Source organism: Arachis hypogaea, chromosome 14, assembly GCF_003086295.3.
Source record: "Arachis hypogaea cultivar Tifrunner chromosome 14, arahy.Tifrunner.gnm2.J5K5, whole genome shotgun sequence".
NCBI classification, from domain to species: domain Eukaryota; kingdom Viridiplantae; phylum Streptophyta; class Magnoliopsida; order Fabales; family Fabaceae; genus Arachis; species Arachis hypogaea.
In genome coordinates, this window is record NC_092049.1 from 14,230,305 (window position 1) to 14,249,141 (window position 18,837).

General features: G+C 34.2%; 1 protein-coding gene across 37 annotated transcripts; it reads left to right on the forward strand.

The window, feature by feature from the left end:
- The first annotated feature begins 7,227 nt into the window (after positions 1-7,227).
- Positions 7,228-17,891, forward strand: LOC112741618 (protein ERD1 homolog 1). Of its 37 annotated transcripts, none has more exons than XR_011870685.1 (14): positions 7,669-7,990; positions 8,111-8,183; positions 8,678-8,717; positions 8,834-8,886; positions 9,026-9,093; positions 9,203-9,240; positions 10,388-10,441; positions 10,570-10,617; positions 11,025-11,175; positions 11,500-11,665; positions 12,569-12,649; positions 17,154-17,286; positions 17,466-17,505; positions 17,581-17,891. XR_011870685.1 is itself a non-coding variant. In XM_072213806.1 (13 exons), exons 7-13 carry the CDS (start codon positions 10,433-10,435, stop codon positions 17,620-17,622), a joined length of 537 nt encoding a protein of 178 aa, XP_072069907.1. In that variant the 5' UTR covers positions 7,669-7,990; positions 8,111-8,183; positions 8,678-8,717; positions 8,834-8,886; positions 9,001-9,093; positions 9,203-9,240; positions 10,388-10,432; the 3' UTR covers positions 17,623-17,891. The 37 variants fall into 37 exon arrangements, 10 of the variants coding, with proteins under 10 accessions (XP_072069903.1, XP_072069901.1, XP_072069907.1 ...); XR_011870667.1 differs by lacking the exons at positions 17,154-17,286; positions 17,466-17,505; positions 17,581-17,891 and adding exons at positions 13,260-14,174; positions 14,286-14,398; positions 16,826-17,015 and having other exon boundaries at positions 8,984-9,093; XR_011870669.1 differs by lacking the exons at positions 17,154-17,286; positions 17,466-17,505; positions 17,581-17,891 and adding exons at positions 13,260-14,174; positions 14,286-14,398; positions 16,826-17,015 and having other exon boundaries at positions 8,987-9,093.
- The last annotated feature ends 946 nt before the right edge of the window (positions 17,892-18,837 follow it).

Here is an 18,837-nt window from a genome sequence, read left to right on the forward strand (position 1 = left end):
TCGGAACATGCTGTGCTTGTAACACACGCTCCATGGCCTGGAACCAATTATCCACTTCCGTAGGATTGGTTGAACCTATGAAACTTGGTGGATGTACCTTGAAAAAGGTAGCCAAAGTCATCGGAGCACCTCCCATGTTATCACCATTTCCTTCCACATTCTTATTCCCGTTTCCAGCTGGTTGACCTAATCTCTGCACAGCTTGCAGAGTCACAGCAGCATTCGCCTCCATGGTATTCGCAAGATTAGCCATTGCCACTATGAACTCGGCATGGTTATCGGCCGGTTGCCCATTTCTATCCTCTCCTCGTGAACGCGTACGACCTCATTTGCGAGTAGCCATTAGGGTTTCCGTCTACACCAAACAATCGATATCAAGGTGATCAGTCTCAATATCAAAAGCCTAGTGCTTCAATTATCCCAAAAAGGTACTCACAAACAAGCATGCTATGCAATATCAAAAAGATAACCTAATAGAATCACAGAAAAAAGACACAGAGTATGCATTGAAGCACAATCGGTCCATCCCTCAGGCTCATGAGGATGAACCTCTAATACCACTAAATGTAACACCCTAATTACCCTAAGCCTTACCTCGTGTCGTAAAGCAAAGGTTAATCAAAGGTTACGACAATTTTAAGGCTTATACATATAATATATAGAAGAAGTAATATATTTGAGAAGCCCGATGAAGGATACAGCTCAAAAACAGGATTCGAAAAGCGCAAACCGTACACACAAAGCTACAAACTTAACTCACAAGAAATAGATATAATATAATAAAAATAAGAGTATGATAGTATAAAGATCTAGCCACGGCTCACGGAGTCTAAGCCGGCTAGCTATACACAGACAGTACAGAATTCTGAAAGTTAAAACAGCTTATACAAGTTTTCTCTTTCAAAGTAAGCCTCTAGGAAAAATAAATACAAAAGTGAGAGATTAATACAAAATAATAAAAAAGGACTCCAAAACATATCCAGGATCCTTCGCTTTGTCACCATCGAAACAACTCACCGAGATGGGTTGCGACCTACATCTGAAAAATAACAACAACGTATGGAATGAGAACCAAAGGTTCTCAGTATGGTAACAATGCCCAGTAATGTAAGATATAAGACTCCTGGACACCAGAGGCAATCCTAGAGCTTCATACCAACCAGATATTCAAGCTTAATGAAATAAATAACTTAAACCATAAATAATAAACAAAGGTATCTAATCTGAGGGAATTTCTAACTAAAACTAGTCACCGCTGTCTCACATCCTTCACCAACCTACCCTTCGAGCGACCTCATTGCCACCGCCTACCTAACATCCTCAACACCAGACAATCACAGCTCAACATCAATAATGCATCCTCATGCAACATTAACTCAAAATCGATACCATCCAATATCATCACCAATCACAAGATTCAAAACCCACAACCATCATCATAATATATCATCACACATCATAATCATCAATATCCTTCAACAAGTATCATAAACATATGTTATGCATTCCATCATTCTCTATAATCTTCTTCATCATACAATATAATTTCATAATAATTAGGCATACACCAACATCATTCAATCCTATCTTATGGTTCACTAGCCTAAGTTTCCAGAAATATTATATATTACATAGAGGAAACCGAAACCATACCTTGGCCGATTATCCTCCACGCACGAAACCACCAAAAAGCCAAGATAACTCTAAAGCACCAAAGCTCAAACTTGTCAAAAGGGGATTGGGGCAAAGCCCAACGATTACCCGCTATTAAAGATCACCTCAACAACCAAAATCACAAAATCGAAACAACTCACCGAGATGGGTTGCGACCTGCATCTGAAAAACAACAACAACATATGGAATGAGAACCAAAGGTTTTCAGTATGGTAACAATGCCCAGTAATGTAAGATATAAGACTCCTGGACGCCAGAGGCAATCCTAGAGCTTCATACCAACCAGATATTCAAGCTTAATGAAATAAATAACTTAAACCGTAAATAATAAACAAAGGTATCTAATCTGAGGGGATTTCTAACTAAAACTAGTCACCGCTGTCTCACATCCTTCACCAACCTACCCTCCGAGCGACCTCATCGCCATCGCCTACCTAACGTCCTCAGCACCAGACAATTACAGCTCAACATCAATAATGCATCCTCATGCAACATTAACTCAAAATCGGCACCATCCAATATCATCACCAATCACAAGATTCAAAACCCACAACCATCATCATAATATATCATCACACATCATAATCATCAATATCCTTCAACAAGTATCATAAACATATGTTATGCATTCCATCATTCTCTATAATCTTCTTCATCATACAATATAATTTCATAAATAATTAGGCATACACCAACATCATTCAATCCTATCTTATGGTTCACTAGCCTAAGTTTCCAGAAATATTATATATTACATAGAGGAAACCGAAACCATACCTTGGCCGATTATCCTCCACGCACGAAACCACCAAAAAGCCAAGATAACTCTAAGAGCACCAAAGCTCAAACTTGTCAAAAGAGGATTGGGGCAAAGCCCAACGATTACCCGCTATTAAAGATCATCTAAACAACCAAAATCACAAAATCTACTAAAAAACTATAACAAAAAATGCACAGAAACTAGGGTAGAAAACTGGAGCTTGAGATACAATTTCTTACCAGATTTTCTTAGATAAAACAAAGAGTTCGATGAGAGCTTTATGTGGCCGCAAACGGCTCGTCAATCGGAGCTCCGTAGCTCAAGTTATGGCTCCCGGAAGGTAATGATGAATAGTAACATCACCTTCTTCTCCTCTCTTCTCTATGCAGCGCCCCCTTTCTTATTTTGGGGTGAAAATGAGCTGAAATGCTCATTTAATAAGCATATATATGTTGGGCCTTGGGTACGGTTTGGGTCCGATCCAACCCGTTAGCGTTTTTGGTCCGTTTGGTCCACTTTGGGCCAAAATCTTTTAAGATTAGTGTCCGGTTTTCAATTCTAAATCATTTTTATCCTTTCAAAATAATAAATCAATTTTCAAAATCTTATTTTCCGAAATACGTGGTACTGGACAGACTAGAGCCGGTACTGCTAGCTTAAGCGCCAGTACGCATTTTTACAAAACTTTTCGAAAAAGATACGTTTTCCAACTCAGAAAAATCTATTGAATTCAAATTTCACCTTTATAATTTCAAATTAAAACTTATAAATTTTGAATCTACTTCGAGCACTTAAAAATTATTTTATTAAAATGGTTTTACGTGAAAAACTCCGATTCTTACAAGTGACACTATAGCACACACCTAGTAGTCCTAATTGCAGCTAACATGATAAATTTATGAAATTAGATTAACCCCAAATTGAAAAATTCTAATACTTCAAGTTCTCCCCTCAATTAGATTTTTATTTGATCTAATTTCATAAATTTATCATGCTAATAGTCAATTAAGACTTCTGTGTTTGGCGCTGTCAACAAAGAATATGATAGAAAAACTAATTCGATTAATTTAAAATTTTTGAAGGACGAATTTGATTAAAAAAATTTTTAGGGACTAATTTAAAGAACGTGTGATCTTTTAGATTACTAGACTAAAAGAACTAGACTAAAAGAATTGAGTTGATGGCTAAGTGATGGCAAAAAATAATAAATTCTGATGATCTCTAGCATTTTTTTCGTAAAAGTGACATCCTTCCTATCTCTTTAGACTTAAATTTGACAAAACTTTTATTTTTTAAAAGTTGTAACATCTATATTTGATAAATTAACAGAACAGGATCAAGCTAGCCAACCAAAGAAACTATTTTTAACACTGATGGCAAAAGAACTTTTAAGAAGGCTCTAATAATGAACCAAAATATTGAGCTAAATCCCATTAAGGGATTAAGTGTACAAGACAGAGAAATTGTAATGGTCGCAGGAGAAGTAAAAGGGAAGGTCAATCAGGATATGGTAGAGAAACTTGAAAAAAGTATCGTTGGAGAGTCTGTCATTTCATTGAAGGCGAAAGAAACCATCCCAAGCTTTTCTATGACTGGCACATGCTCATTTGTGTTAAATATTTGGGATCGTTTAAAATAATTTTTACATTTGACTCAATTGAAAACATGAATGAAACTCTCAAATCATTTTTTCTCCTTAATCATTTTGGAAAGGTAAAAAGATGATTCACAGAGGAATCTAATAGGATGAGAAGAGTTTGGGTGGAGGTTTTTGGAGTTTTCTTACATGCATGGTGTGAAAAAAATTTCTCTAAAATTGCAGGGATGTGAAAAAATTATAAAATTTGATAAAAATTTGAGAAAGGTGGAAACTTTAATTTCGTCAAAGTGTTGGTGGATATTAACTAAGCTCATCATATCAATGATTTGATACATTTGGATCTGAATAGAGAAAAATATGATATTTTTGTGAAGAAAACAGGCATAGAGAATAAAAATATAGGGAGTTTGAAAGGTAAAAGTCATAATACGGAAGAAGAAGACAATGATGTGGCAACACTTTTAATGCGCACTAAGAACAATAAGATAGACGTCATGTACGAAGATCTTTTATCGACTCATAGAGAGGTAGACAAGCAGGTGGAGAGGCAAGATCCTCTCGACTTACAAATGATAGAAAACTTAACCTCCACAAAAGGTTTAATATCAACTAAGTGCATCTATAATGATAATAACTCTGAAGAAATAATACAAGAGACACCACTAGACTTACAAGGGATAAAAAAAGAAGCAAATCTTTTGAAAGCAAATAAGGCAAGACAAGGAAGACAAATTTATTTTAGGACCTTTATTTTCACCTGATTTTGAAGATATTACAGAAAAAAATCTGGCACAAGCCAGATTGGAAGAAAGTAAGAGGTTACATAAAAAATCTGGTGATAAAAAAGTGATTCAAGTGGAGAAAACAAGTTCTAAAAAGGAAGGAAGCAAAATTAAGAAAAGAAAAATAAGAGAACTCATCACAAAAAATAGGGAAGCGGCCACACATCTATTAAGAAGGAAAAGCATAAAAAAAAATAACAAAAAAATACCAAACAAAGAAGAAGAAAAGTGTACAAGATTCAAAGAGAAGAGAAAAAAAATGATCCTATAACAAGTGATGATAGTGATATAAATGACTTAAAGAAAGAAGCAAGAAGAACCTGAAATTTGGGATCTCAACTAGGTTTACAATGTAGTGATGAAAAAGTTGTGATGGAACATTTATGTAACCAGGGACGGAAAAAATATCAACATGGTCAAAGACGGATCTATATGCATTGTAGTGGGGACAAGTGCCTTCACTACAATTTGAAAATTTTTTAAGTAGTATATGATAATAATATTTATTTGTTCCTATTAAATTATTAAATTTGACCCCACAATAATTTTTTACTCAACTTTTGGTACTTAATAGTCAGTTTAAGAATTTCATAATTAGATGTTTATTAGAATGATTAATTCTCAATTTAAATAAAGTTAGTATTCTTTCATAAAAATGAACTCAAAATATATTATTTATCTTTTTTTAAGATTAGTTTTAGTTTTTTTCTGTAACAACTATATTAATTGAAAGAATTTTTTAATTATAAATATAACTGAGAATTGGCTTTTGATTGTATGAGAAGTGAATTTCTAAATAATTATTTAGTAATATATATAAAAAAAAGAGACATTTCGATTGTATTCTTAAAAAAAAGATTACTCAATTTTTTTAAAAATATGAAACTTAAAAAATAGAATTATAAATTATATATTATTATTTAAATTATTATTTTAGTATTTTAATTTGTAAATTATATATTTTGAAGACTAATCATATTTTACAATAACAAAAATAATTATAACAATAATTATGCTATATGTACATAAAAAGTAACTACCTGTATAGAATACATATTGAAATACAAAATACATATTGAAAATTAATTAAACAATAAATATATTTACACACAAATACATAATGGTTAATGAACAATTTTATAGCTGACTTTTATGCAATATAATATTTTTATTATAAAAATTATTAGAATTTATTTATCTTGTGTCCTAAAAGTATATATTAAGATTAAAAATTGAGAATATTTTTATTGGAAATACAAAAAACTTAACTTTTAATGTATTTATTTTATAGTTATTAAATGAAAAATTTAAAATCTTCCACTAATACTAAGTTTGTCATGTGTCTTTAGGACACATATTAGCTAAACCCAAATTATTATTATTATGTTATATATATTTTGCCTTCACTATCAAAATTTATTGAATTTGTCACTAAACATGATTGATACTTGATAGTACAATCAGAAAAAGAACCAGAAGAAGGCGGAGAACAGCACAAAACTAGAACTAGTTTCATTTATACGAAGTAATGTGTATAAGGTATCTTTTGAAGAGTTAGTGTTAGTGCTATGGTGTTTGATACCGTGTTTTGGTTATTTTGTAGGTTGTTGGGCTTGAGTTTTTGGTCTTAATCGATTAGGAGATGTGTATTTGTTTTGGTTTTTGTTTGTGTTGGGTGTTTTGTCGTGCCTTTTGTTAGGATGAGACTTGTTGTTTTGATAGCTCAACTTATCTGTTTCGTTGAGCTTTTAATTTTTGCTCTCCGTTTGTGGTCGAACAACCCAATTAAAGATCGAAAAATAACTTTTAATAAGTATAAGCAATAACAAGTATATTTAGTAAATAGTTTTTAAAATTTAAAAATATTATAATAATAGACAATAATATAAGAATTAAATTTAGATATTAATTACCATATGATGTTATATTAAATTTTTTAATTTTTATAAACATTAACCAATTTTAAATTTCTTTTTCTTAAATGCTTTTAAAAACTCTTATTTTTAAAAAATTACAAATACAAACACATAAATTTTTTAATTTATCAAATACAAAACGAAATACTTAAATCTTTTAAAAAGTACATGCAATTCTTTAAAAAAATTTACCAAAAAAATATTAATTTCTCCACTAAAAAACTATCACTATCATCTATTTTTTCACTCTACAACACTCCATGTTCGTTAGTCCGAACTATTTATACCTTCGACTTATTTTCTATACAAACATAAATAGTTGGCTTTTCTCCGGTTTTGACTTTTTCTCGAGTAAATCGTGGGATATATATATATATATATAGGTTTAATCTCCTGGTTGAATAAATCGTGATTTCATCCTTTGGTCTTTGGGTGCATGATTTTCTGGCCATAAATCGTGGTATAAGAAATTGGTTTATGTGTAGTTTAAAATCTGGACATTAACAATGATTTACTCTTTTTGTTAATCATAAATAGTGGTCTCTTTTTAGGTTTTATATTTTTTTTTTATAAAACTAATAAGATAGCAACTGTTTATATATAAAAAAACTGAAGTATTATTTTAGTCTCTAACATTTAGAGTGAATTTTATTTTAGTCTTTAACGTTTTAATTATCTTATTTTTATCTCAAAATATTTACAATGACATCAATATTATCCTACCATCAAATCTCTTACTAATATATAATGAAATTGATGTACTGTTAATAATATTATTGAGTTTAGAAATTTAAATAACAAAATTGATAATGACAAACATATTGAATTCGAGTTAATAACCCAAGTAGATTTGATAATGTTAATTTAGTGTGCAAGCCCAAACTCTTTATTGCAACCCAAATCTATGAAACCAAATGATCTGAAGCAACTGAATGAAAAATGAATGGGTTGGTTGAGTGGTCAGCTCACTTGCCCGTTTAAACAAGTGTCGAGGGTTCGAATCCTGCCATTACTAAAAAATTAGCTATTACAGACGGAATTTCAGAGAGATTTTTTGTCGAAAAATAAAAAAAATGAATTAGCATAAATTACAGACGGAAAACATTGCAGGAGCTTCTTTCACCGCCGCCGCTCTCTCCATCGCTCCGTCCATGAAGAAGCTCCATCGCTTACAAGCTCCATTTTCTTGCTTCTGTTTGAGCTGTGTTTCAGTCCCCTCCATTTAGATCTGCGCTTCTGAATTTCAGATCGCATTCTGGTAACCTCTATTTCTCTTTTCTTTTTCTGTATTCTCTCTTCGAATTCTTCATTCACTTGCCCTCACTGCACATTCTTCTCATCTCACGCTCTGATCTCATGGCTCCTAACACTGTTACAGACTTTTTTTTCTTGTTAGATTCAATTTGAGACAATAATCACTTCCGTCATTTCAAAGATCGAACGCAGACATGGTAATCCTTTTGTTTCCTCACAATCCCGCACTTCGATATTTATTTTAGGCTTCTCTATCAGCTACAATTTTGATATGTGCATGTAATTTGAATCTGTGATACATTTACATGGGCTTTGTGTTGTGTAATTGTACACACTTGCCTTATAATTGAGATCTATTCATGATGAGGTTTGTATTTGAATGTTCTTCAAGATTACAGTTGGATCTTCTGATTTAGCTTATGATACCTGGTGTTATTTTCTTTCTCCTCAAATTTAGCTATGATAGGTTGTTGTAAATTCTATTTCGTACAAAATTGGTGATGAATTAGATTATATGCAAGTTACTTGCCCATTGAGCGTAGCCAAAATTGTGAGGTTGGGGCAGTGCTGGATTCCTTTGCAAAATGATGCATTTAACTGGATTGGGGAATACTTCAGTCTTTCTTTCTATTTGCTTGAATTATCTTATACAACTTTGAATTTATGTTCTAAATTTTTTTCACCTATATAGGTTGTACTTGCTGCATCCATTGTGGGCAAATCTGGTAAAGGTGAGTTTTCAGATCATGGCTACGTCTTGAATTGATGCTCAGTTATGTGGTGCCTAAATCAATATGGATTAGAAATTGCTGTTGCACTGACAAGGGCTTCTTTCTTTTGGATGCAGTTCTGGTTTCTAGGCAGTTTGTTGATAATGTTGCGCAGATATGTGTACTAGAGGTATATTGTATTCACATTCTAGTTGTAATTGCTTTGCCTAGTTCAATTTCTGTATCCTTATTTATCTTAAATGTTCACTCCTTTATTAATTATTTAGTAGTTCTGTGAAGACAGCTTACCTCTCCAAATTTATGTGAAGACAGAAAGTTATGAGAAGACAGCTTACCTCTCCAAATTTTCTGGATATGAATTGTAGCATTTCTCAAGGTGATAAACTCTTTTCTTGCTAAATGTATACGGATTTGTTTCCGTATGAGTCTTGCTGCTTTGGCTAAGACTTCAGCTCTTCGCGCATCTAATTCGGCCATCTGTCTAGCTCTCCCCATCTGATCAAAAGTGACATTACATGGCGAGGTAAAATGAATTAGAGCTTATAACTTATAAGTTACTAGCAATTTTTTTTGGGATAATTGTGCCTTTTTATTGAATCTCACATGTTAGGGAATGTATATACTTACTTGATAGCCTTTTAATCCCATCTTATCACATATGGCAATAGCTCCCTTTTTCTCATCCGACCTGCACAGAAGAAAAACTCACTTATCATGAGGTTTTATATGTAAAGACTTAACAATATATATTTGTTTGAGTTAAGACTTAACAATGAGAACAATAGGCTTATGCTTTTATTTCAAATCAGTCTCAATTGATTTTCTGATATTTATATTTGTAATTGATTTGCTTTTATTTCAAAGCTTGTCTCTCTAGTATTCCACTCTTTCTTATGTTTCTTGAGTTTTAACACATGCATTAGTTAGTTTATTCCTATCTAATGAAATAAAACCTTTTGCTCATTTTGCATTTGAAAGAACTATAAATACCAGTTCATGAAATGCAATATGCTAAGTATATAGATTGAAATTACTCTGTGACTGATTAGAATGAGATTAACAGCAATAATTTTGTGCCCTATCAATATCGTAAACCATTTCATAAATATGATTACTTTGGCAAATATCAGTTGATGTTAATATTTTACTCCATTTCTTGCATGTGTTAAATTCTGATTTGCAAAGCATTTTTGATATCACAATTATTGCTTTGTATTTAAAAGACTCCTCAACACTCTTATTTCTTGATGAACCAACAAGTGGACTTGACACTGCTGCCTCTTACTATGTCATGAAAAGAATTAAATCCCTTGATCATAAAGATGCCATTCAAAATAAAAAACCAATTGTCAGTTGTCAATCAATAACATTGTCAGTTACACAAAATACACTATTATGTGGACAAGAAAAAAGTAAAAAAACCCTTGAAGAGGCATTGCCACATTGGTTTGAAACTTGTCCTCTCCTTCCTCAGAGATACTTGGGAACTATTGATGTTAAGCTTTAGAAAATTATATTTTTTTCTTTCTTTTTTTTTTAGATTCTTAGGAATTTCATATGTGAGCGTAAACTTTAGCAAACTTCATATTATTCCTTAACCAATTTTTTATTTTATATTTTGTTGGAACTATGTTTGAATATATGATATTTTTGTATTTTCATGTAAACAGGCAATATCATTCTCTGATTTCTTCTTGGCTGATATTTTCACTTCCATGGCAAAGGTCTGCTTTGCTTTTGAAGATATGTTTCTCTAGGAAATTTAGAATCAACATATTTGTTTATCTAAATTTTGGTTTCTAACTTTTTATTAATTCACTCCTTCATTTATTTAGATTATGATTTTATGCAGGTTTTTTCTGATCTGGAGCATTCTATATGTAGGATGGTACATCGGCAGGTTTGGTTCTGATTGGTTGATGTTAATGCCTTTTTCTATTTAGAGTTAACTTTTTGTGATTTTATGTAACTTATGGGACTCCTATTTTGATTATGGCAGAATGTTGTCAAGTTTATGCATATGATTTATATATATACACAAATATATAGCACTGAAGTCATGGAACAAGTTTCCTTGATTTTGTTCAAAATATTCTCGAGAAAAAAACAGCACTGTGGACTCTATATAATATTGATATTTGTAATTTGTCTACAGATTTAAACATTCTTACCATTCTCCTTTTCCATAGAGCTTGTTCATTAATAGTTAAAATTTTTAGTTTCTAGACTTGTATCTTTTGTTCTTGGCTCTCAAGATGCTTGATTGACTTCTCTAATTAGGGGATCCATTTTCTAAAATCTTTGTAGATTGCCACAATTGCTTGGTTGGAAGCTGATTCTGTGTGTGGCAGTCACTCTGTTGCAATCCCTTTAGTGCTTGTCTTGCTTTATCTTTTCCATCTAAACCAATGTCTCCGTCAGTACAAAGATACCGGGGAGAAAACTTGTCTTTTGAATGGTAAGAGCTATTTATTGCCTTAAATCATGCTGTCTTTTTGTTTCCTATTCAGAACTTTTTTTAGTTATCAATTGTTGGTCTAAATTTTGCAGGTTTAGAAAATTGATGTAATACATTATTCTTCTATCTTAGGCTTATAATATGTTAAGAATATTGGTTTTAATGTTGGAGTCTTTTATACTGTTTTAGTTAATCATGTTCTTTTATTTGTAATTTAATTGATGGTTTTCTACGTTCTTTCTTTTATTGATTGAGTTCTTTAATCATTAATGATCAACCTATCATGTTTTCAACTCATCTTTTGTCTTTTGGTTATGGTTTCAGCTTTAAAATATTCAACCGCAGTGCCAGTTATCTTTCTCTCGGCCCTTAAATATCACGTCTTCCCTGATAAGTGGACAAACTTTTATAGGCCTCTCTGGCTTCTGTCAAGTGTTGTGAACTCATCGTACTCTTTATACTGGGATGTGAATAGAGATTGGGACCTAAGGTTTGCCTAATATTTGTTTACCATGCATCTCTAAAATATAGATAGAGACTGTAAAATCTTTAAGAAAATATGAGATGAACTTCTTGCATTGTAATTAAGTCTTTGTAATCTCTCAAAGATAGAATGAAAAACATAACACAAATGAAAAGAAAAAAGAAAGATAGACACCTCAAAGATAAAGGAAGTACATGAAAATTGTGAACAAATTGCAGTACCCTTTTATGCCTTCATTTATTTTCTGATCAATAGATTCTTTATCTGCATAATCTCCAAATCTCTTATGTCTTCTTCTAGATAGAGAAGTTATATGAAAAAAAAGTGGGTGAAGATGATTCTTTTGTTGATTGATGATACATTTTGTGCATGTGTTGAATAAGAGAAAAAAAATTTTGTGGGTCTCTCTAATTATAGTTTTGCATTAGAAAGTTGTAAACAGTATTTTTCCATGATTTCAATGTTTCTGTTTAGTTTAGATTAGGAATTATGAATTTGGTTTATTTAGCAGGTGGAGTGGGACTGATTCAACACAATAGATCACAGTATTATTTATTTATTTGTATATTATTGCACATGAATACTAAAGTAATTAGTGCCACTCATTGCTGTTCCCACTAGTTCATGACCCATTCTTCCACTAATTCTCACACATACAAAATATAGAGTATTTGATGTTAAAATTCAATCTATTAAAAAAATAATATGATTAACACGTGTAGTGAGGTGTGAAGTTTTTCATATTCCTTTGGACTAATTCATTACACCATATTGTCCAATCATGTATCCAATTGGAGCTATCTGATTATGGTTAGTATCTCATACATTCATTTCATGAGTAAAGTAGATTGCTGAACATGATTCAGGCTCAGCTATCTAAATTTGTAAACGATGCTTTATTCTCATCAGTTTCATGCAAGCTGCCTTCCCAGTCACCTCCTCTCATGGTGCCCATTACTGTTATCAATGGAGCTACTGCCAAAAGAGCTGGTACCTACTGTTTCCTCTCTCTAATGACAAAGCTTATCTAGTTTATTGTGAAACGAAATTAGTGTCTCAAATGCTTCAAAATTGATTATTAAGCTTTATATTTTCTTGTGCTACATTTGCAATGTAAGACCCAGAACCTTTGAAAACTCTTTTTATGCGTAAGTCTCAAATCATATAGTTATTTATAGCCTTAATTTCAGAAATTATTTTATTAAAGATAATTAAGGCAATTCTTGATTTATTGGATTTGAGACGAGTTATGATTATTATCCAATTTTATAATTATTGGATTATTTTCTATATTTAAATCATATAGTTGGTAGTTGTGAAATAAAAAGGATTTTTATATGATTTTGGACTAAATAATTGATATTTTAGAATATTGATATTACTATTTTGGAAAATGAAGAAATTAAGTATATTATTTCTAATTTTTGGATTTGAACATTTTATTGAAAATAAAGTGTGAAATTGATGAGCAAATAGTATTTTTATACATTATTATTGTTGGATTAGAATTTATTTCTAATTACTATATTATCCCTATTTTTAAGTGAAATTATCAATTTACCCCTAACCCTAATTTTAAAAAATGAAAACCCTAACCCAGTGACCCGACCCGGTTTCCCCACAACCCAGCAGCTGTACAGCCTTTCCCCAAAATCACGCAGCACCTTCATCCTCCCTCAGCATAGCAACACACACAAGCATGGAGGAAAAGATCGGAGAAGAGGATGGGGGAAATCGGAGAGGGAGGGACGGCGTCACAGCAAGGGCCCGCTGCCATCGCCGTCGAGTCTCCTGCGATCAGCCTCGCCGTCCGTTCTGCTCTCCGTCAAGTCCGCCCTGTTGCTGATGTCGCCGAACCAGGCTGAGAGAGAGAGAGAGAGAGAGAGAGAGAGAGAGAGAGAGAGAGAGAGATCAAAACGAGCCATGAGAGGGGGTGACGAGCGCGAGCCAGGACTGGGAAGGAGAAGCCGCCGCCACTCCCGCCACGAGCTCGCCATCGCGGTGAGGACTGAACGCCTTCGAGGTTCCCGCCGCCACCTTGAAGCCGCGTCGTTGTCGCTACCAGGGTCCCCTCCGTCGCCGTCCTTGGCGGCTCATGAACAGAGAGCACACACGCGGGGTGGAGGGAGGTGCTGCTGTCGCCGCCGTCGTTCGTGCCTCCTCCTGCCGCCAGATCTGCCCACTGAACCCCAGAGCTCCCCATTGCCTTTGCCGTCTGGGGCCGCGCCACCATGCCTGTCTGCCGGAAACCGCCACTGAAGCGGTGTCGTTTGGAGTTACGCGAGTTGCTGCCGCCGGAGCCACCGTTGGAGGTTCTGGTTACTTTTGCCGGTAAGGGTATTATTTGAGATTTCTATTCTTTTTGAATTCAGAGGTTACTATGGTCACTGCCTGCTGGTTTCAGTCGTCGTGATTGGAATTCGTCACCGCTGCCGCTTGAGGTGGCTACCGGGCTTCCGTCGAGCCGGTTTGGAGACCGCCGCTGTTTCGGTTTAGCCGTTCCTTCTTCGGTTCGGTAAGCGTTTCGATCTGAAAGCCCTTTCGTTATTGTTCTGTTATCTCACGCTGAGGTTTGTGGCGTTAATTGCTATAAGATTGAGTTTCACTTGTTGTATGTTGCGATTAGAGTCGTTGAGATTGTTGAGAAAGCAAGTGGAGCCGAGTTGTTGGTTGCCGTCACTTCGCGTTGAGGCGAAAGGGACTCCGTGAGACGTTTGGGTAATGGAATTGCGTTTTGAGGTAGGGGCGCTTTCCGAAAACTAGAGTTTATTATTGGAATTATTACATATGGGTACTGATGTGAGATATTGTGTATTTGGTGATTGTATCTGCCTTATGTATTATTTGATTGACTCGAATGACTATGGATGTTGGTTTGGCTGAATTGTTGTGTGGCTTATGAAATGTAATGTTTGAAGTTGATTCTTTAAAGATTTGAAATGAGTTTAATCCGTCGAGGATTGGTTTGGATTGAGTCAATTATTTTGATGATGTGAAAGATAGAATACTCTCAAAATTCAGCCTGGGTTGCCTTAACTGATTTGGTTTTGATAAATGATTTATTGCTGAACCGATTCTTTAAAGCTTTAGAAATGAGTTAAATCGGTTGATTTCTGAAATGGTTTCCTTGAGATATGCCACTGAGGAGACTGTTGGATTTAGCTTGCTTTTGAATTGATTTTTGGTTTTGAACTGTTGAAAAGGAATGAGAAACGGTTTAGTTGGGACCCGAATCGGGTGCAAAAGTCCAAGTTTTAGGGGGGTGCTGCCGAAATTTCTATAAAATCCGAGTCTTTATTGAAATGTTGTCTGGAAAATGATGAGTTAAAGACTTCTACTATTTTATTTGAATTATCGAGAAAAGGATGATTCATGCTTTCGAAATGAATTATTAAAGAGGAAATTGTGATTTAGTCTTGCTTCTTAAGAAATGCATTGTATCTCTTTCAGGAGAAAGTTATTTAGATGAAACTTGTGTTTTAAAGCTATTTGAATGTGAAAAGGGTTTATGCCTTTGAATTTGACTTGGGGGTTTCAATTAAAGAGTTTTAATGATTTTGAAAAGACCTGACTGTCTATTGACAAGTTTCATTTTGAAATGTTTTGAGAAAGGTTTTAAGTACTCCTTGAATTCTGAATTCTTGCAAGACTAAAACAAACCTTGAACAGTTGAAACGTTCTAGAATTTATCATGGGGATTGAAGTTGGTTTTGCTTAAGTAAAGGAAACGGCTTTGAAAGAAGTAAATGATTACGTGACTCGGTTTGGCTTAGATCCTATTTTCCTACTCAAATCGGAAAGCCAATGTTTTAATGATTTTAAATGAATTTGGTGAAATGAGTTATGTTATTCTCCCCTAAAGACTTGGGACTCTGCCGAGAAATTTTGTTATAAAATTCCATTGTGGAATGGGTGATTTTGATTGTTCCCAAATTGAATCTTTAACTTTCCATGGTTTTGGAAGTCTTGGAAAGAGGATGTCGAGAGTGGCTTTGTTTTAAAAAGGGAACTCACTTTGAGTAAACTTGGCTTATGAGCCTGAGATGATTTGAGAAATGAGATTTCTGAAGCCAATGCTGAAAAGAGTTGAAACTTGATTTCAAAGTAAAGCGATTTGAGAAAAAGTGATTTATGGCTTAAATGCCGGTTTATGAATTTGATGATGTTGGATGGTGGAAGTGCTGTTTTGTTATGGGCCAGAATGGCTGTGTATGATATTGATTTATGGCTGATTGCCGAATGAGTTATGGGCCGTATGGCTGACTATGAATTATGAACTTAAGCCGGATGGCTGAGATGGATGTTGATCCATGACTGGGACTGAATGAATATATACTTGAGATACCTGGGTAGTAGCAAGGGTTGTGGTTCGTCCCACTTGCTCCAGGTCAGAGACTGTGACGCCTGGGTAGTAGCGGTAGTAGTGGTGATTCCACTCGCTCCAGGTTGAGCTGTTAAACACCCGCCTGGGTAGTAGCCGCAGTAGTGGTTATTCCACTGGCTCTGGGTTGAGCGGGTAGTAGCAATTGGGTTGTAGCTCAAACCTACTTGCTCCGCGGTGGGTGTTTCTGTCCATGGTTAGCTACCAGGACGTGTCGGGTTGGCTATATAACCGATAGATGATATCATCAGCCACTAGGGACAGGCATGTATCATATGCATCTATGTGACATTGTTTGGGTGTGTATATTATACTTGGTGTGCCTATGTGATTAATTGCTAATTGTTCTACTTGCAATAACTGTTTGTTTGTGCTTGCATCTTCCTATTTGTGTTTGCTACTGGGACTCTGTTGGACTGTGGTGATTGGTTGATGGTTGGATTGTTTGGGCCTAGGGCCGTGGTTGAAATGAGATGAACCGACGGTTGGTTTTGGTTTTGTGTGTCTCTGGTTTGGAAAAAAATATGAAAGGCTATTTTGGTTCAGCATAGATAAATCCTTTTGAATGGCTTTTGAGTTTTTGAGAATTGAAAGGTTCCTCTTTCAGAAAAGATTTCCGACTTTACTTTCATTGTAAATCGTTGTTTTTGAAAAGAGGCATGAGACGGTTATTAATCACTGGTGCGGTTATCTTCATGTATCCTATTACAGTAATTCCCAAAAACCCTCTACTGAGAACCCTTTCGAGGATGATGTTCTCACCCCCTACATTTTTCCCCTTTCAGGATATGGGCGTAGAAGTTACGAAGAGCTTATTTAGTTGTTGTTGAGAACTCTGTATTGCTTTAGTATATTTTGTACCCTCGCCTTTATCTTGATATGTTCTGTAAGAGGGATAGGAATTGTATTGGATAATGCTTATAATATTATCTATGTATATAAGTGTATATATGTATGTACTCTTTATGAGTTTTTGTAAGTTGTATGGTATCTATGGATGTACGTTATCGAACGAAAGTATTTTTAGGAGCGGTATTGCGGTTTAAAGTTTCAAACAGGCTCATATTTTAGTATTAAATAATATAAGTGTCGTCGTAATGTCCGAGCTATCAGAGTCGCGTAGCCGGAAGCATGAGCTTTGGTAGTTAGGGTGTTACATGCAGTATGTTTGGATGGAACATTGCCTGCCTATCACTTTCATCCTGGATCCGGATCAGGAGCCAATAGTTGGCTCATTGACTTAGAGGTACATTCAAAAAATATATACACTTGATTTCAGCATCTTTTGCCAGTTCTATTTTGAGTCTGGTATGTTATTTTTAGCTTATAATGATGGCTGCATATCAAATGTAATTGAATGTAATAATTATTTGGTCTCTCTCTGACTAACCCATGGTCATATTATTTCTCCTATTAAATTTGCAGCCCCAAATCGAAAGTCATTGGAACTAGACCAGATGTTGAGGTGAGCTTCACTTATTCATCTCAAGAATACATTGTATATAGATTATGTTATCACTATTTTTTTTATTTTTGTTAGAATTTGATACTTGGGAAACAGATGAGAAATAGAAAAATATAAGGAGGCAGAGAAGCCTGAGGCAGAGGATCAATTCATGACCCCACTGTTAGTTTGAATCAATGGACACAATAATGATTAATGGTTTCTGTACAGATGAAGTTCCAATTTTAGAGCCTAATTAAGCAACCTTATTGTATATTTTGACTTAATTAGAGGACAATAGTTGATGTATCAATACACTTTGTTGATGTATGGTTGTTACTTGTTATTATAATTGATGTATCAACACTTTGTTTATATTTTGAATTATATTGACTTGTTTGTTTATAGTACTTTTCTTTTAGTTTGATAATACGATGAATTTGTTTATTTTTTGAAATATTATAAATATTCGAATACAAATTAGATAAAAATTTGTGTTAAATTTATATTTATTTTGTATGAAAATAAGTTTATTTTGTAACTGGAAAAAAAATATTTTACTTTATTGACGGATTTACAGACGGATTTTCTGTCTATAATCAGAGTGTGAGATGATTTTTCAAGGTTCAAATTACAGATGAAAAATCTGTTGGAAAATCCGTCTATAATTACAGACAAAAAAATCGTCGAAAAATCCGTCTGTAATTACAGACGGAAAATCCGTCGAAAAATCTGTCTGTAATACAGATGAAAAATCCATCAAAAAATCCGTCAGTAATTACAGACGAAAAATTTGTCGAAAAGTTCGTCGACTTCAGGAAATAGATGGAGAATTTACAGAGGGAAAATCCGTCGGTAACTGGTAAAAATCTGTCAGTAATTTTCCAACAGAAAAAATCCGTCGGTAAATAATTTCCGATGGGGCTTTTACAAAGGGACAAAATCCGTCGGTAATTTTCTCGGCAACCAAAAATCCGTCTATAACAAAGACTAAATCTGTTTGTAAATCTGTCTGTATTAATCCATTTTCTAGTTGTGCGCCTTGTGCATACAGCAACCCATTGGCCAGCAGCAGACCCTTAAATGGAGCTCAGATCCGCGACGGATTAGTCCTTGACCTGTCGGGTTGGGGGATACCGTGGAAAACTAAAAAAAAATGAATCACAAACCCAGCCCATTAGCAGCCTTCAAACAAAAGCAAAGCAACCCTAAGTTAAGTCTCAGCGTGTGTTTATTTCAGGTGTTGGTCAGACATGGAAGAGAAGTTTACTTTTCAATTCAAAATCAAAGTAGAAGAAAGGGAAAGCTATAATAAAAAAAGCTAATGTCAAATCAAGTGAATCAAAAGTAAGC